General features: G+C 44.7%; 1 protein-coding gene across 3 annotated transcripts; it reads right to left on the bottom strand.

Moving 5' to 3' along the window:
• Nucleotides 1-283: 283 nt before the first annotated feature.
• LOC126993490 (demethylmenaquinone methyltransferase-like) lies at nt 284-10081 on the bottom strand. Of its 3 annotated transcripts, none has more exons than XM_050852631.1 (6): nt 9794-10081; nt 9454-9605; nt 6435-6559; nt 5781-5873; nt 3109-3221; nt 284-2752 (listed from the first exon to the last, which is right to left on the bottom strand). In XM_050852631.1, exons 1-6 carry the CDS (start codon nt 9992-9994, stop codon nt 2672-2674), a joined length of 765 nt encoding a protein of 254 aa, XP_050708588.1. In that variant the 5' UTR covers nt 9995-10081; the 3' UTR covers nt 284-2671. The 3 variants fall into 3 exon arrangements, with proteins under 3 accessions (XP_050708588.1, XP_050708589.1, XP_050708590.1); XM_050852632.1 differs by having other exon boundaries at nt 6435-6547; nt 9794-10065; XM_050852633.1 differs by lacking the exon at nt 5781-5873 and having other exon boundaries at nt 6435-6547; nt 9794-10058.
• Between the last annotated feature and the right edge of the window lie 10228 nt (nt 10082-20309).

Raw genomic sequence — 20309 nt, 5'->3', positions numbered from 1 at the left:
TTGCGATTATCGCAAGTTTGGTTACAAAAGTAACGAAGCTACCGATATATATTTAAATAAGTAGCGGATGGCCGATAACCTGATTTTGTTATCAGCGATAAAGTATCGCGATAACTTATCGCGATGACGCCCAGCTATGGGATTGGATGAGCATCAGGCAGAAGACAGAGCAGAATAGAGGAGACCCATAAAGCGTCCAACCGCTCAGGAAGAGTGAAAACGGACGTTAAACGAAATTATGATGATGATATCTCATAATAGAAGAAGAAAGGAAAAGAACTAAGAACATTAAGTGACCTGTGGAAAGGATTAAAGCACTTCTGCTACTCTTGGATACGTTCAGTTCACTCCCGACGCTGTAAAGTTACTGTCAATGGAAATGGAGTTGATCGTTTCCGCACTGACTACTTCTGCGGGGAGGCTGTTCCAGTGGCGGACGACTCTGTTCGAGGAAGGAAGTATGGAGGAGGGAGGGATGGGGGCGAGAGTTTTCATTCTGTTCGTTAATCTTTGTTCTCTCGCTCCATCTCATCCTTCCACATGCTCACTGCCACATATACTTCACTGCTCTGTTACTTAACTTTACTTTCTGATCATTTCACTTTACTTTCAGATTAAATAAGTAACTTCCTCTGCATTGCGCCACGTAGGGCTACAGCAGACGCTTTTAAAATTAGGAACAGCAGACGCTTTTAAAATTAGGAACAGCAGACGCATTTAAAATTAGGAACAGCAGACGCATTATAAATTAGGAACAGCAGACACATTATAAATTAGGAACAGCAGACGCATTATAAATTAGGAACAGCAGACACATTATAAATTAGGAACAGCAGACACATTATAAATTAGGAACAGCAGACACATTATAAATTAGGAACAGCAGACGCATTATAAATTAGGAACAGCAGACGCATTATAAATTAGGAACAGCAGACGCATTATAAATTAGGAACAGCAGACACATTATAAATTAGGAACAGCAGACACATTATAAATTAGGAACAGCAGACACATTATAAATTAGGAACAGCAGACACATTATAAATTAGGAACAGCAGACACATTATAAATTAGGAACAGCAGACACATTATAAATTAGGAACAGCAGACGCATTATAAATTAGGAACAGCAGACGCATTATAAATTAGGAACAGCAGACGCATTATAAATTAGGAACAGCAGACGCATTATAAATTAGGAACAGCAGACGCATTATAAATTAGGAACAGCAGACGCATTATAAATTAGGAACAGCAGACACATTATAAATTAGGAACAGCAGACGCATTATAAATTAGGAACAGCAGACACATTATAAATTAGGAACAGCAGACGCATTATAAATTAGGAACAGCAGACACATTATAAATTAGGAACAGCAGACGCATTATAAATTAGGAACAGCAGACGCATTATAAATTAGGAACAGCAGACGCATTTAAAATTAGGAACAGCAGACACATTATAAATTAGGAACAGCAGACACATTATAAATTAGGAACAGCAGACACATTATAAATTAGGAACAGCAGACACATTATAAATTAGGAACAGCAGACACATTATAAATTAGGAACAGTAGACGCTTTTAAAATTAGGAACAGCAGACGCTTTTAAAATTAGGAACAGCAGACGCTTTTAAAATTAGGAACAGCAGACGCATTTAAAATTAGGAACAGCAGACGCATTATAAATTAGGAACAGCAGACACATTATAAATTAGGAACAGCAGACGCATTTAAAATTAGGAAGAGTAATCACTTAAATTAACTTGAGAAACAAACAAAGATTAACATGATTCTGAGGGGAAGTAGGCACCCGTTTATTATATATATACATGTCTGTACATCATCAAGACCCCAAGACCCAGACCAAGCATTCCTAAACGTATACTATAGTCGCGGCACACGAGTCTGAGGTCTTCGTTATCGTGCTCTGGCAACTTGCTATTACACATGCACACACACATACAGCTACATAATCAGCGATCTTATTATTTTTTTTTACAACAGAGGAGTGGCCGAAAGATAGAGAAGAGCTGTGAGTGGAGCCGCCCACACACGTGCGATGCATACACCATACGAGGGCGGACAAGGCCCCTGTATATGTAGAGCAACTGTGCGGGGGAGAAGAACTGGAGGAGACAATACAGAACGCCCAACCTCGAGGAAGCTGATTTAGCGAAAGTGGAGATATAAAGTTTCCAGTTGAGATTTTGAGTTAAGATTAAACCGAGGATATTTAGTGTTGAAGAAGGTGACAGCTGAGTGTTGTTGAAGAATAGGGGATAAGTGTTTGGAAGATTGTGTCGAGTTGATAGGTGGAGAAATTGGGTTTTTGAGGCATTGAAGGACACAAGGTTCCTTTTATCCCAATCGGAGATGATAGCAAGGTCTGAGGTTAAGCATTCTGCAGCCTCAGCCTTATAATCTAAAACAGATTTTTACGTCAATTTCAATAATATGATTAATACTGACAAATGTGTCCTATGCGTAGGCTATCATATAACATCGTAGACGCCATGACACCAGGTTGCCAGAGCACGATAATTCACACCTCAGTCTCGGGTGCCGCGACGAAAGCCAAGGCTGTTACACAGAGACGGACTTGGCACAGCACCACTATAACTCCTCCATCTCTCTCCTTTCCCTTCCCTCCTCTTCCTCCTCACTCAGGCTTAGTGATGCGGAAGACGAAGACGAGACCCTCCTTGTCACAGAAATAATTTGGGACGGTGCGCCGCTCCACCTGAAGGAATTATGACCATCATTTCAAATACGTGACCTTCTCCTCCTGGCCAGCTCCTGACCATCTCTTTATACCAGTGTGTCGTGACAGGCGCTCATACAGTGAACAGCCCCGCCAGACAGAAACCTTGATTAGAGTAAATACTTTCTTGTACCAACGTTGCCAGATAGTTGTACTCAGTCTCTTATATTTACCAACTTCCGACCCCAAAACCGTCTCCTGGGACTCAATAACTAGACTCATTTATATATATCGTTAAAATAGTTAATTCCTGATGTTTCTTCGCAATAGTTAGGTGTCAAAAAACGGTAAATACAATGCTCTGAGTACGATAATCTGGCAACGGTGCTCCCTACCTTCTTCCACTTCCCGTCCGCCTCCAGCTGGTCCATGTAAGGCTCCAGCTTGTCCTTGTAGGAAGGCACGGTCTGTAGGAACTCATGGCGCATCGCGATGATCACGAAGCCTCCTGGAGTGCCGGAGAGGAGGAAATCAGTTAATCATTGGGGCATACGCTAGGGGGCGCGTCGTCTAGCCCACCCTAGGAAGTCCACCTCAAGGTTTAATCCAGGTAAATCTGAAGTCTCTATGTAGGCTCTTTCCCATCCTAAACGGCGCCTAAGTTCGCCTGTTTGAAAAGCCTCTCGTAAAAGTTGCTGGGATTACCTGAACTAGTTTGCGATCCTATAGTGATGGTTCTACACGTCTGTCACGATCTTTAATGGGAAAACCACCCATGGAAACACGGTGAATCTTCTCTGTGGCCTTGGGAAATAATCGTGGCGGAAGATCGGCACGCCCAGGAACAATGCTAACCTACGGGTCCTCGCATGAGTATCTAAGCTGAGGGTCCAGCGTCCAGCGCCTTCACCCACTCAGCGGACCTTGCAAAACCCGCACTCACTCACTCACACACACACACACACACACACACACACACACACACACCAGAGCCTTCGCACTCCTACTAACCATGAACTTTACATTTCAGCCCGGAATCGTGCCAAATCTATTCTCCGACTTACCAAAACCTCTTTCATCAATATAAAATGTCAACACCTTGCTTTTTCTAATTCTTCCCGTGTCTTCTGGCACTTAGCCAATAAGATCTCCACCACTTTCACTTCTTCCTCTTTCCCTCCTCTCCTTAACACTTACGGGAGCACTGCCGTCTCATCTATCTCTAAGGCTGAACTCTTCGCTCAGACTTTCTGTAAGAACTCCACCCTGGACGATTCTGGGTATATTCCTCCTACTCATACCCCCTCTGACTCCTTTATGCCTGTTATTAAGATTATTCATAATGATCTTTTCTATGCCCTTTCTGGCCTCAACTCTCAGAAGGCTTATGGACCTGATGGAGTGCCTCCTATTGTCCTTAAAAACTGTGCTTCCGTGCCGACACCCTGCCTGGTCAAACTCTTTCGTCTCTGCCTATCAACATCTACCTTTCCTTCGTGCTGGAAGTATGCATTTGTACAGCCTATGCCTAAGAAGGAAGACCGTTCCAATCCCTCAAACTACCGCCCTATAGCTTTACTTTCCTGTCTATCTAAAGCTTTTGAATCAATCCTTAACCGGAAGATTCAAAAGCACCTTTCCACTTCTAACCTTTTATCTGATGTTCCGCAATGGGCGTTCTACTGGCGATCTTCTTGCTCTCTTAACTGACTCTTGGTCATCCTCTCTTAGCCATTTCGGTGAAACTTTCTCAGTTGCGCTAGACATATCGAAAGCCTTCGATAGAGTCTGGCACAAGTCTTTCATTTCTGAACTACCCTCTTTCGGATTATATCCCTCTCTCTGTCCCTTTATCTCCAGTTTCCTTTCCGGTTGTTCTATCTCTGCGGTGGAAGACGGTCACTGTTCTTCCCCTAAACCTATTAACAGTGGTGTTCCACAGGGTCTGTCCTATCACCCACTCTCTTCTTGTTATTCAGCAATGATCTTTCCATAACAAACTGTCCTGTCGACTCATACACCGACGACTCCACTCTTCATTATTCAACTTCTTTCAATAGAAGGCCATCCCAACAGGAAGTACACGACTCCAGACTGGAGGCTGCAGAACGCTTAACTTCAGACCTTGCTATCATTTCCGATTATGGTAGAAGGAACCTTGTGTCCTTCAATGCCTCAAAAACTCAATTTCTCCTCCTATCAACTCGACACAATCTTCCAAACACCTATCCCCTATTCTTCAACAACACTCAGCTGTCACCTTCTTCAACACTAAATATCCTCGGTTAACTCAAAATCTCAACTGGAAACTTCATATCTCCACTTTCGCTAAATCAGCTTCCTCGAGGTTGGGCGTTCTGTATCGTCTCCAGTTCTTCTTCCCCGCACAGTTGCTCTCCATATACAGGGGCATCTCAAGTGTGTGTGTGGGGGGGCTCCACTCTCACAGCTTTTCTGGACAGAGTGGAGTCTAAGGCACTTCGTCTCATCAGCTCTCCTCCTCCAACTGATAGTCTTCTACCTTTTAAATTCCGTCGCGATGTTGCCTTTCTTTTTATCTTCTATCGCTATTTTCACGCTGACTGCTCTTCTGATCTTGCTAACTGCATGCCTCCCCCGCTCCCGCGGCCCCACTGTACACTACTTTCTACTCATGCTCATCCCATACTGTCCAAACCCCTTATGCAAGAGTTAACCAGCATTTTCACTCTTTCATCCCTCACGCTGGTAAACTCTGGAAAAATCGTCCTTCATCTGTATTTCCTCCTGCCTACGACTTGAACTCTTTCAAGAGGAGAGTAAACTGACCCCTCTTTCGGCCACCTCTTTTGATTTTTTTTAGGAGCAGCGATTAGCGGGCTTTTTTTTATATTATTGTTTCCTTTTTTTTATGCCCTTGAGCTGTCTCCTTTGTTGCACACACACACACACACACACACACACACACACACACACACACACACACACGCACACTCACTCACGCACGCACACAGGCAGGCACGCACGCACGCACGTTCTCTCTCTCTCTCTCTCTCTCTCTCTCTCTCTCTCTCTCTCTCTCTCTCACCGTTCTTTGCGACGCGCACCAGGTCGTCGAGGCCACTGAGTGGGATGTGACCTTCGCCCATACCGCCCGAGATGACCACCAGGTCGTATGTGTCTGAGAGAGAGAGAGAGAGAGAGAGAGAGAGAGAGAGAGAGAGAGAGAGCATGTTGAAGAAAAATATGTATATTAATCTTTACATATGAAACAACAACGATAACAATAATTCCACTCACACAGCTCTCCTGGACAGAGTGGAGTCTAAGGCTCTTCGTCTCATCAGTTATCCTCCTCTTACTGACAACCTTCTACCTCTTAAATTCCGCCGCTATGTTGCCTATTTTTCTATCTTCTATCGATATCTCCATGATGACTGCTCTTCTGAACATGCTTACTGCAGCCTCCCTCCCTCCCGCGGCCCCGCTGCACACGACTTTCTACTCATGCTCATCCCTATACTATCCAAAACCCTTATGCACGAGGTAAACTCTGGAACAATCTTCCTTCGTTCCTTATTTCAAGAAGAGTACCAAGACACCTCTCCACTCGAAACTGACCTATCTTTTGGCTACTCTTTACTTTTTTCTTTTATGGGAGCGGCGAATAGCGGGCTTTTTTTGTACTCTTCTTGTTGCCCTTGAGCCGTGTCCTTTGACGTAAAAAACAAATCACTAATACCTTTGGGCACGGTGGAGTGTCCGCTGCCGATAAGCTCCAGGAAGTCGTTGGTATAGATGCCAGTCTCCCGCTGCTTCATCATGCCCTCCGACGGGTCCACAGCGTCTATGTGCCTGTGGGAGTGGCTGTAGTAGTTGTAGTAGTAGCAGTAGTAGTAGAAGTTATAGCAATAGTAGTAGTTGTTGGGATTCAGTAAATTTACCCTACCCAACAGTTAGGTCACTCGCAAAGTGAATAACACACCCGCCAGACAATCCCAAAGAAACAAGTGCTTACCAGATATTAGGTGGTGAAGGTGTAATGCGGGGAAAACTGAGAAATCGGTAACCTGTAATAACTGATGTGCTGCTTGTGAATCAGGTGGTTACGAAGCGCAAGACAGACAGACGAACCAGATGTGGAGTTGGTGGCGTGACTACGCCTCCGCCGAAGGTGCCGAATGATCATTAGTTAGTTTTTTCATGGAGGAACGACGAGCATAATTTTTCACCTGTATGGAGTGAGAGAACCAGTTGTTTCGGAACTGCTTCTGAACTGGTAGAACAGGCCAATTGTATGTTAACTAATCCACCGATAAATGCGTTCGCTAGCCTCCGGCTTGCCGCGGGCAATGTGCAGGGGAGGTGATAAGCTGACTGTGTGAGGATGTCTCCCTCACACACCGTCTCGACCTCACACCCACAGGTACGTTGAACCCAGCTCCTAGGGACCAAGCTTGTTAGTGTGTTATCTTGAATCAATGTTAATGTTACTTAAGGAGTGAATTGTCACACACACACCGTCTCGACCTCACCCCCACAGGTTCCCTAGCATACTGACTGAGCTGTACCTTACTTGTTGTGTCACTGTGTAATACGTGAACATCCCTTTTTGTGTGGGCTTATGATCACCCCCTTGGTATCTTAACCCCACACGAATACCTTGCCCCATGATCATCTTTGTGAACACATATCGATCAGTGGTTGAAGGGACATATTTTATTGTATAATTATGCACCATAGAAACTTGACTAGGGTAGTTTTGTTAGCTATGGCCAGGACTCTATATCTACATATATTTTATGAAATTAACTGTGATTGGGAAGGCCCTTCTGGTGATTGGAATGATGAGTTGAAATCAGTATTGTAGAGTAACTCTGTAAAAGCTCGCTACCATTATCAACAGAATGAGCTGTCGATAGCATTCTTAATTAACTTCAATAAGCTCGCAACCATTACCAACAGAATAATGAATTTTAAATAATATTGTTGCTTAGCTTCAGTAAGCTCGCTACCATTATATACCAACATAATGTGAATAAACCTCATAATTTAACCTTGTGTTGCGTCACCCTAAAAACCATAACAACTATGAAGCTACACTTGATAGTAATATATTAAAAACAGAGCTGAAGGCAACACAAAGGTATCCAACAAGCACCTCCAGACAGCCGAACAAATAATAATCCTACCGGATCCGTGTAGTAAAATCTATCTGTCTCAAATAACTGCTGGGGGCACTTAGCTGAGAAGCGGGTTTCAAAAGATATTGTTGTCTCTGAAGTTTCGTTGTCGGGTGTAGTATCCCTCGAGTTAATGCGTCCGAGTTAATGGGTGGGCTGCAGTGCCTTGGTCTTTACTTTGTGAAGGCCGGTGGTGGAGTGAGAGAAAACCAACCACGTGGGTCTGAAGCGATATTTGGAATTTCTCTCGCCAGATGGCGTGGCTTTCATCTCTGTTTCCATCGGTTAAATTGTCCTTGCTCTTTAATTATAATTCAACAAGAACAATTAGTTATTATTTCATGAAAGGAAACACTTCACTATTATTATTCCTTTCATGGTAAATGTGGTTAGTCTTCAGGCAGTGAATAAGTTGATTCTGTCTCGGTTTGGGAGCCGATGACCGAAGTATTTAAGTACCATCCAAGGCTTATTTGAGCTCAGACGATACTCATAGTTGGCTTGAATTCTCGGCCCGAGACTAGTTCCATAAGGGAAATAGTTAATTTGTCTAATCCCCCGGTTAACTGGCCTAATTCCTAACATAGTATAGTCTATCGATTTTAACTTGAGCCCTTGGGCGCGACACAAGGATTCCCCACGAGACCGCGCTGGTGCCACATCACTCCATTACTCTACTCAGAGAGGGTGGCTATCTCTCTCTCTCTCTCTCTCTCTCTCTCTCTCTCTCTCTCTCTCTCTCTCTCTCTCTCTCTGCATGGCTGGCAAGGCGCGAGAGTGAGATCTACTTGATTTGTCCATTGTGGCGTAACGCTGAATGGTGCGGTGTGGCGCCTGTTGCCAAGGTCCGTCAGGCGGCAACGTTGCATGAGGTTTACTGAGTCGTTGTCTTTCCCTCTAATCTCAAGCCATTTATAACACCACGCAGTCGTATTATAAATGTATGTAAATTCCATAAATAGATAACGTACAGACTAACAGTGAGACAGAACGTCATGCGCAGGTCATCGCTAGATCTGTAAACAATGGGGGTTTCCCCGGGCCAAGCTACAGGGCTCAATTTTAAGTTAGAGTCGATGGACTATAGTAATGCCGCTCCTGCCCGCTCTCAATTCCCACCCAGCGGCCCTGCTTCTACACAAGCTGCTGTAATTTCCAACACATCATCTTCATAAGAACATAAGAACATAAGAACGCAGGAGTCTACAAGAGGCCGGTAGGCCTGTACGAGGCAGCTCCTTTGACCCTAAGCTCCCGTGTATCTAACCCCACCTAATATCGCTGTCCATGAATTTATCTAGTCTATTTTTGAATGTGACAATTGTATTGGCACTCACCACATGACTGCTAAGCCTATTCCACTCATCCACCACCCTGTTAGTAAACCAATTTTTGCCTATGTCCCTGTTGAATCTGAATTTATCCAGTTTAAATCCGTTACTTCGTGTCCTACCCGGTCATCTCTTGGCGTTGGACTCGTGTTGAGGCTGAGGCACTGGCAGGCAGGAGGCAGTGGACTGGAGGATATTTAAGTATGGTGACCGGACATCCCCCTGTCTGCGGCCCTGCGGCACCCACCTGAAGCCTTCCCGGTGGAGTTCGCGGCCCACGCAGCCCGTCCCGGCGGCCACGTCCAGCACCCTGGCCTTGGCTCGCCGCTCCGGGGGTACCCAACGCAGCGCCTCCTCCAGCGTGATGGCGGGGCCACGGTACCCGCCTTTCCAGATCATCTAAGGGGAAGGGGAAGCGGGTGATTACAGGTGCGTACCCCAGGGGCCGCATCACTTCACTCCCGGACCTCACGGAGTAGTCGCCGGTTTAACGCAAAATCATTCCAGCGATACCCCATGATTCTGCGTAGGCACTTGGTACCGAAGGCATCTCTCTCTCTCTCTCTCTCTCTCTCTCTCTCTCACACCATCTCCTCGTAGTTCTCGGACCACTCGTCGTAGCCGGCCGCCATCTCCTCCGGCGTGACCCCCGGCCTGTGGACGTTCTCGTTCGCCCTCATTGCCACGTCGCCCCGACTGCCGCCCTCAGACATTATCCTGCAGCAGGGAAGATACGGGAGAACCACAGGCAGGGCATGACTACAGTACAGTACAATTCCTTTATACATCCTTTATATATTTACGAAGGTAGGTACGGTTTTCTAGACCCGCGCCGCACTCCTCGCTGATTTGCCGGCTGGCTCTCAAGCTCCGCCCACCTCCATGACAGGTGTGGCCCGCCTCTCTCTCTCTCTCTCTCTCTCTCTCTCTCTCTCTCTGGAATAGACTAAGCAATCACATAGTTAGTGCAGGGACGATAGCTTGGTTTAAGAGTAGACTGGATAGCTACATGGACGAGGATGACAAGTGATAGTGAGGTGTGGGTGCAGTAAGGCTCTCCGGCTTATTGCACGGCCAGCTTAAGTTGCTCTCTCTCTCTCTCTCTCTCTCTCTCTCTCTCTCAGAGAGAGAGAGAGAGAGAGAGAGAGAGAGAGAGAGAGAGAGAGAGAGAGAGAGAGAGAGAGAGAGAGAGACACACACACACACACACACACACACACACACACACACACACACACAGAGAGAGAGAGAGAGAGAGAGAGAGAGAGAGAGAGAGAGAGAGAGAGAGAGAGAGAGAGAGAGAGAGAGAGAGAGAGAGACTCGTGATCAGGCTGTGATAAATGAACTACACACACACACACACACACACACACACACACACACACACACTGCCAGGCTTCACGGTCTGACAGGGCGACGGCTCGAGCCCGCTCAGGCCGGATTCTTTTCGTTGACTACTAAAGGTTTCAGGGGCCGTGTTCCCCTGTTTTTCGCAAATAAAACTTTAACAAAGCGTCGGACAAGGATGTTATTTTGGCAGTGGATGTTTGAGACCCCGACCTAATGGGCAAAAATATGATTCGGTGTCACATGAGGATAATGAAGCACTTATAGGAGTACATTTAGGGGAAACTTGGCTAAAAGTTAAAGGCACTGTAAGTGAGGCTAGCCCCGCCCGGCTCATCTTCTCGTGACGTCGATGTGACGTTTAGCTCTGACGTATGAGTAATCATCCATCCAACCGGGAATTAGGTCTTAATGCTTCACACACACACACACACACACACACACACACACACACACACACACACACACTGTAGCAATATAATCTACTGTAAATATGGATGTTCCGTATATGGACTCTCAGTTGGGGAGAAACAGTTTTACTCGAAGGAAATTACTTATCCTTTACATGAAAAATGTGACTATTGGTAGTACATGCTGCATGTATGTAAGCGAGCAGTAGTTTCTGGTTTCATCCCTTGTTGGTTCACCAACCTCCCCCATACCCAACCTTTCCTTCCTCACACAATCATCCCCACCCAACTACCCAACAACACCTTTGTCGTTGGCGGGGCTAGCCTCGCTCACAGTACCTTTAACTTTTAGCCAAGTTTACCCTAATTTTGCTATTATAAGTGCTTCATTATCCACACGTGACACCAAATCATATTTTTCCCATTAGGTCGGGGTCTCAAACTTCCACTCCCAAAATAGGATCCTTCTCCGACGCTGTGTTAAAGTTTTATTTGCGAAAAACAGGGGAACACGGCCCCTGAAACCTTTAGTAGGAGTGGATACTATCCCCCCTTGAGCAAAGGGGATGGGGTGTGTGGGGTGTGAGGTCCTGGCAGTACCCATAGATCGACGATAAAGAGCACTTGCTCATGTCGGGAGGGTACAGTCGTCACAAAAAGTATCGGTGCATAAGGGGTGCGATGACTACTGTAAACATTCGAGCATCCGCTGATATTGTGGGAGGGTTGGCACGCCTGACTGTGGCTTCTCTGCAAGATTCGAACCACAAGCGATTGTTTCATAACTCAGATCCGAAACATTTCAACCCAAATCCGAAACGTTTCAAAGACTGACAGGATGTTAATGTGGTTATCTTCGTACCATGGCCATGCCAGTCAACATGGAAACACCGCAGGCGACGCGAGGGGCTATCGTAGCCCTCCATGCTAGGGGTTTTACCATAACTGGTATTGCCCGTGAGCTTGGTATTCACCGGAACACAGCAGCACGGTGGATTCGGCGGCACGCAGACACTGGTGCTACAGAGGACATGCCACGAGTCGGGCGCCCACGCTGCACCTCCGCAGCCGAAGACCAGGTTAAGGATATAATATTCTACAGTAGAATATTACATTCTGTAGTAGAATATTAGTCTGTACTAATAATGTAAATAGTAACATGGTGACAATAACTGGATAGGGTAATGTGTTGTAATATAATATATCGTGTTGCTGTTCACCATTCACCTTACCATACTGATTGGGTGTTTGTGGTTTTATATCTAGGCCATAAATAACGCCATCGATGAGGACCCATTCACACCTGCTGTCAACATTCGCCGTGACCAGGGTCTGCAGTGCAGCACTCAGACCATTCGGAACAGGCTTCACAACAGGAATTTCCGAGGTCGGAGGCCAGCCACAAAGCAGAAACTAAGCGAGCGTAACATGGAGCAGCGCATGGAGTATGCGCTCGAGTATGCTGACATGCCAGCAGACTTTTGGGAGAATGTAGTCTTTTCTGATGAAAAGACTTTCTACTCAGATGGCACATCAGCAGCACAATATGTTTGGCGGAAATGTGGCACCAGGTTAGTCTCTCTCTCTCTCTCTCTCTCTCTCTCTCTCTCTCTCTCTCTCTCTCTCTCTCTCTCTCTCATGGACACTTAAACTAGTTGGTTGTTTCTACAGGTGCCTGTAGCCACCCGAACAGATTTGTGTTGTCTGTCTTGTCTACTACTACTCAATACCGGTTACAGAAGGTTTTATGTGACTAGTTCATAAATAGTTATAATGTTTCAGATACGACATTGGAAATGTAATTGCTACCAGGAGGAGCGGGCGTGTCTCTGCTGGGTTATTTGGATGGATGCATGCCAGTGGCGTTGGAGAGTTGGCTGATGTTGGACCGGGATATTTAACAGGTGATAAGTATGTTGAAATCCTGGAGGAGGTCCTTCTTCCCACGGTAGAGGCATTGCTGTTCCCCGACGGGGAGCCTTTCTACCTTCTCCAGGATAACAGCCCAATCCACACATGCCAGGTTGTTAGAGAGTGGTTTGGCCGACATCCACACGTCACTCTGATGCCACATCCTCCCAAATCACCAGACCTCAACCCCATCGAGCACGTCTGGGCAGCAATGGTCCGACATATGCCTGAGCAGGACAGGGGAAGGAACCGTGATGCTGTCGTCAGAAGTGCAATGCAAGCATGGGAGCACCTCCGTCGTCCACCTGGTCAAGATATAACTAGTGCGTTGGTGGCATCCATGCCTAAACGGCTGAATGCTGTCTTAGCTGCAGGTGGTGCCTATACGTCTTACTGATGTATATTAATAAAGATAATGAAACACGCGTTGTTATATTTACCCTAGAAGTAGTAGTATAATAGCAAACCTACTGCTATAAAAAGTCTGTTCCACGAGAATTAGGTGATTTTTTTTCAGGGGTGGACTCGCGAACGTGATATTGCTTGTGTGCTGATACGGCACGCTCATTTGCCAATTCTTAACTTAAGTATTGTGTGCCTTGTGAACCATTAGAAATTCATCTGAAACAATTCGTAACAAGAAAAATACCCTTCCTCTCGCTTTGAAACTGTGTTACCAGATCAAACAATCCAAGGCAGACAGTAGGCAGGCGAATGTGACTCGGGCCAGACGCCGTGTAGTTTTCTTTAGCCGTCGTGGACGGGCCTTAATGGAGTCAGAACTGCACGTGAATGGACAATGTCCAGCAGGCAGCGACTGAAGCGAGTGTTTAAACTATGCATACTTCATTTTTTTTCTGCTATAAAGTGCTGTGGATGTTTTTTGGCGTGGCATAGTCATAATGTGTATTGATGATATGGAGTCATAAAGGAAACATTGCTCTACGGCAAGAACCTTCACCTTTCTCATCGTCCTATCATTATTCCTAAAAGATCTAATATATGTGGGTAATAAACTAATAAATAATCATAAGGAAGAGGGATAATAAAATAACTACATTCATATATCAATAGTTTTGATTTTAAAAGTTTTAATAAATTTATTACGCAAATAACGGGAGATCCATTGTGTAAATGGTAGCGCGATCGGCTCACAACCTAGATATCCCGGGTTCAGTCCCCGCCCGGAGCATAGTTATATTGGCTGTCTCTTTATCCCTTGACCCTGTCCACCCAGCAGTGAATGGACCGGGTATCAGGTATACGGATTGTGTCCCAGCTTCCGGGAAGGTGAATTGTGGTAACCCGGATGTCACAGTGGCCATGTGGCCCGGGGTAGCGGGTTCATACCCACCACAAGGCCAATGCGGCGCAGATGAGCTCTGTGGCTAAGCGCTGTTACAACGTATGCCCCCACCTTTTTTTATAGCGTCAAACAGAGCGAGTTTTACAATATGCATTTGTTTAAATGCCACACAACACCTGCTGCCCTTACCATGACACACACACACACACACACACACACACACACACACATTAAAACAGAGAGCAGGTTGATGCATTTTGATTTTAAGAGATAGCAAAAAGCGATAAATAGTAGGCTATGTCATGCCAAGCGAAATTGCCGTAGCTTAGATCTACGTAGTAAACAACAGCCAATGAGCGGTGCGGAGACCGTCACTCAAGCAATGACGCCAAGTCCGCGAGTCCAACCTTAAAATGAAAATCTCCGCCAGTTATCGTGGATTCGACTATAGTAGTATTAAAACAGCATAATTACTACTATGAGTAATAAAGGCTATATTTTATGCATGACCGTATTCGACTACCATGTATACTTCACATACCTCATTTCATAGGTGATGTGTAGATATGTTTTACCACATGAAAGTGTTACCGTAAAAACCACGTGACAATATCTTGTTGCATTATCAACGAACGCAGATTGGCCATTATACGTAAACACAAGTGAACCAGTATGTGGCATCAAGCTGGCTGGTGAATTATGGCATTCACCTCACAGCAGAGCTACTAACATGCATCAAGTCGGCCACCTCTTTTCACTGTCTTTCGTTCCGTGCTGTCAGAATGATTCGTGCTTATACTGCACCGATAGTTTTTGTGACGACTGTACCTGCTGCTGGCAATTACGAGTCCAACACGTGATCAGGTCGTGGTGAATTACACACACACACACACACACACACACACACACACACACACACACACACACACACACATACACTTTAGGCGGCTTTACACGTGGCAATTCCTGGCCGGCAATACAGCCGCGACGATCTAGCGGCTAGACCGGCTGGGTGCTCTCGGGAGAAAGTACCTTCACACGTGGGAGGAGCCGCCGGGAGCATCAAGACGTAAACTGCTAGTAAATGCAAGGGCATGAATTCACCCCAGACACCCCAAAAGGCTACTAACATATCTTAAAACCACAATGAGTTTGGTCCATCAGCCTAATATTGTAGAAATACTTTAAGTAAACGAGTTTTATCATAAGTAGTATTAATTGATTGATTGATTGTTTGCTGTTGCATTTAACAACAAAGGAGAAGGGAGGAACATGCCATCCCAACCCCCAGGCATTACATAGTGTGATTATATATTACACGAAAATAACCGTTCCTTATACCTCCTTCGATATCTCGCAAAGAGATAAACAATTCCCGCAATGCTGCTGCCACTCTCTCAAAAGTTGTTTTGCGCAGACTCTGCTTCTTGTAGAGCTTATCTTGTGGGTCCCACAAGTGTCGATGCTGTCTCACTTCCTCTAGCTATGCCACCTCGGCCTCCCGGCTCCAAATCTTGTTATCTGCATCTGTCATTTCTTGTTTTATTGGCGCCGACATGTTGTTTACCCAGCCGCCAGTCGGCAATACAAGACGGACACGCTCAGCTGCAGAGAACTTGCCGCGAGAAGAGCTCCCAGACCCAGACCCAGACCAAAAATGCTGCCGCGCCTGTATTGCCAGCCGCGAATTGCCAGGTGTAAAGCCGCATTTAGAGGTGAGGTTCGTGATTTAAATGAGAAGAGATCGGAAGAAGAAAAGAGGGAGTTTTTTTGGAGAGTAATGGATATGAAAGTGAGAAAGTAGTTCATACGTAGGGTCGAGAGGAAGAAGGGAATAAAACTAACAGAAAAGGAGGAAGGGTGGAAAGTGACATATACGAATATTAATGGAATAGTTTCATCGTGGATAGAGTTAACGACTATTTGAGAGACAAAGAACCTGATATTGTGGGGCTGACGGAAACTAAGTTGTGACCCAGTTGAGGTGGTGGGGATTGGAGAAGGTGCAAACAACATATGGAGGAGAGACAGACAGATAAAACAGGGAGGAGGTGTGATGTTGATGGTTAAAAAAGGCATTAGGGTGGAGGAGGTAATTGAGGGTGAAGGCTTGACAGAGGTGTTGAAAGTGAAAATTGTAGGTGCTGAAGGAAGAAGGAGGCATTATGTAGTAGGGTATGTGCCCCCATGAACAAGCGTATGGGGGTTGCGGGAATATAAACAAATGATACAAGACGCGGTGAGTTGCAAGGATGAAATGTTGAGGGAGTGTGAGAGAATAATTATAATGGGTGATTTCAACTGCATGGAGGTGGAATGGGAGGACTGGCAGACGCAGGGAGCAGACGAGTCGTGGGGAGGAAGACTCCTGCAACTGGCAGTGGAACATGTGCTGACTCAGTGGATCAAGGAACATACCAGATTCGGGAAAGAAGGCGAGGCATCAATACTAGACCTGGGCCCGTATCCTCGAGAGCTATTAACTTTTACTCTTAAAGTTACGATCAAAGTTAATAGTTTCAAATTATTAAGAGTAAAAGCTATCCTCGTCAACTTTGAGTGTAAGTATTAGCAAATCCTGGCTACTATTATCTTCTTCTTCTTCTTTATGGCGGGCTCGTTGCTAAGGACGCCTCCGTGCAAAACGTAAACATCCGACATGAATTAAGTATATATTTCAAAAGAATAATAAAGAAAAGATGTATAAATGTACAACAGAAACATAATAAATGGAAAACACAAGAAAATACTGAGTTTTGTGGCAGATAGAAGCAGCCTCAAAGGCTGCTTTTACTCCGTCACTCATCAACACCCTTATCTCCCCTCCTGCGTCAAAACATGCTCTGCTGAAATTACCGCACCATAACCACGTCATCTGCCCCAATGAGCACATCTACGGGCCGGGGAACCAGCGCAGAAAAGGAGTAAGTTTAATTGGTCGCTAGATGAAACGGTCTTCTTACATCAAATTCAAGAAAAAATACGTATAATCAGAGGGTGTTATGGGAAGAGCATCACCCCTGAGGATAAGAAGAGAGCGTGGACTGAAGTGGCAGAAGCTGTAACAAGGTTAGTAATCACATATTCATGGTTCAGTTAGCTTACAAACTAACCTAACCTAATCAATTGGGTATTTTTTGCATAATAACACAAGCACTGACCTTCCAAACAGAACATACCTTTTCATTCTGTATCTGAATAGTTTCATTATGACCATTTCTGCCACAACCCCCTCTCCCTCAACAACCTAACATATCTAAACCTAACCATGCCAAACCTGCCCCGTCCTACCGAGCACATCCTAACTTAACATGCCAAGTTTGTTGGGGGGGAAAGGGGGTTGGTATAGATAGTTAAGGCATATTTGCCCTATTTTTATTCTTTATTTATTTTTATTTGTTTATTATTTTTCTTTATTGGGGGGAGGATGCTAGACATGCCAGACTATGGACACTTTTACAAGTACTTTATGTCAAGACTATATGGGAATAGGTAGGTTTCGTGAGAATGGTAAAGTAAGATTAAAATAGTATATTTATAGCATTGGTCAAACAAATTATGGTGATATAATGTTAGATTGGAATGTACTCAAGATAATGAAATTAGGGTTAACGCTTTTATTTTTTTTGTTACATATTCACATATCCATGATTCAAGTAACTTGCAAACTAACTTAACCTCGTTAAATGGGTATTTTTGTATACAAACACAACCACAGAGTTTCCAAACAGGAAATACTTTTTCCTACTGCTTCACGTGAATAGCATCATCATGACCATTTCTGCTGCAACCCCACTCCTCAACAATCTAACATAACTAAACCAACTCCTGCTAAACCTGTCCTACCTAACACGTCCTAACCTAACATGGTAGGTCCCCAAGTTTTTTATGGTGAAATTGGGGTTAGTATAAGAGAGTCAAGTCATATTTACCTGTTATTTTATTTATTCCTTATTTAGATTTTTTTTGGGGGGGGGTTGGGCATGCCAGACTCTCAACACTTTTACAAGTATTTTATGTTAAGACTATATCAGAATAGGTAGATTTGATGAGAATGGTAAAGTAAGATTAAAATATTATTTTGATAGCATTGGTCAAACAGTTTCTGGTGATATAATGTTAGGTTAGAAGTACTCAAAAGAATGGAATTAAGATTAATGCTTTGATTTTTTTTTTATGGCTGTATTGTGTAATATCCTCCTACTTAGAGAAAAACATTTTAGAAAAGTAGGTAATGAAAAGTAGTATTTATGGCCATGTTCATAACAACTAAAAAGTTAATGTCTTATGATGCATGTAAATAAAATATTGGTACTGATTTAGCTTTCCATCACAGCATGTATTAAATGTTATTGGAGAAGTTATGGGAAATAAAAAGCATGCCATAGTGAAACGATTAAGAAACTTGCTTCACATTTATACCCTGACAGTGCCTTCCCTGGGAGTGGACCCCGTACGCAGGATGACTGTGAGAGGCGTTGGTACAACGTACAACAAAAATCAAAGCCTTGCATTGCCAAGTGCAAGAATGAGCAGCGGCAGACTGGTATTTTTTTGTTGTTGTTATGTCTTTATATGTAAAACTTATATTAGTTAGTTTTTTATGTGCTCACAGAATGCAGCTATACTGGCCACAATGCCTTTATTTCAGCTTAAAGTTAATAAGTTCATAGCAGTGAACTACATATTTGATATAGAATTTTTTTTAATGTTCATCTGTCAATGACTATCAGTCTATCTAAATACCTTGATTGTCTTCCCCCAGTGAAGGGTTTAGGCAAGACAGGCACACACTTACTCACACACTCACACTCATGTACACCATTCTCTCAGCTGCACAGCCCCTGAGGGAGTAAAAAAGGCCCTCACTGTAAGGGGGATTAGCTGCACAGCTCAGACAGGGAACTTCCACACCAAGGCCTCACAGCATACACTGGTTTACCCCTGCCCTTTCATAACAATGACATTTCCCCCAGCACCTGAGTGCCCCACACGTGTGGCACCACAGATACACAGGCGCCTGCCTATATAACTATGACATTAACTGTGGTAGATAAACTGGTGTATGACATCATAGGCTGCTCGTCTCATGTATTTGAAGGGGTACCAGAGCCATTCAGCATTGACATGATGTGCTAGGGATAGGACAGCAGCAACAGTCAAGCAGCAGTGAAATATTGACTGGCCTGTATGTTTTTGGCAAAAACTTTTATATTCTCATTAAAACAATTTATTAATAACCCTTAAATTCATATTCTTTGTAGATACACACTTTATCAGTATTGCTAGAGACCATCCCAGCACATTGTTCATTACATGTGGAAAAGATACCATTAGCTGCTCCGGCAACAGCCACTGCTTCAATATCTGCTGGCCCTATGACACCAGCCACTGCTTCATCATCTGCTGGCCCAATGACACCTACCACTGCTTCATCATCTGCTGGCCCAATGACACCAGCCACTGCTTCATCATCTGCTGGCCCAATGACACCTGCCACTTCCAAACAACTATCCCCTATAATTTGACAACACCCAGCTATCACCTTCCTCAACACTAAACATCCTCGGTCTATCCTTAACTCAAAATCTCAACTGGAAACTTCATACTTCATCTCTTACTAAATCAGCTCCCTCGAGGCTGGGCGTTCTGTACCGTCTCCGCCAGTTCTTCTCCCCTGCACAGTTGGTGTCCACATACAGGGGCCTTGTCCGCCCTCGTATGGAGTATGCATCTCATGTGTGGGGGGGCTCCACTCACACAGCTCTTCTGGACAGAGTGGAGGCTAAGGCTCTTCGCCTCATCAGCTCTCCTCCTCATACTGATAGTCTTCTACCTCTTAAATTCCGCCGCAATGTTGCCTCTCTTTCTATCTTCTATCGATATTTCCACGCTGACTGCTCTTCTGAACTTGCTAACTGCATGCCTCCCCCCCTCCCGCAGCCCCGCTGCACTCGACTTTCTACTCATGCTCATCCCTATACTGTCCAAACCCCTTATGCAAGAGTAAACCAGCATCTTCACTCTTTCATCCCTCACGCTGGTAAACTCTGGAACAATCTTCCTTCATCTGTATTTCCTCCTGCCTACGACTTGAACTCTTTCAAGAGGAGGGTATCAGGACACCTC

Source organism: Eriocheir sinensis, unplaced genomic scaffold (genome assembly GCF_024679095.1).
Source record: "Eriocheir sinensis breed Jianghai 21 unplaced genomic scaffold, ASM2467909v1 Scaffold620, whole genome shotgun sequence".
NCBI classification, from domain to species: Eukaryota; Metazoa; Arthropoda; class Malacostraca; order Decapoda; family Varunidae; genus Eriocheir; species Eriocheir sinensis.
Note: the sequence above shows the minus strand (reverse complement) of the source record. Positions and strands in the feature narration are given on the sequence as shown.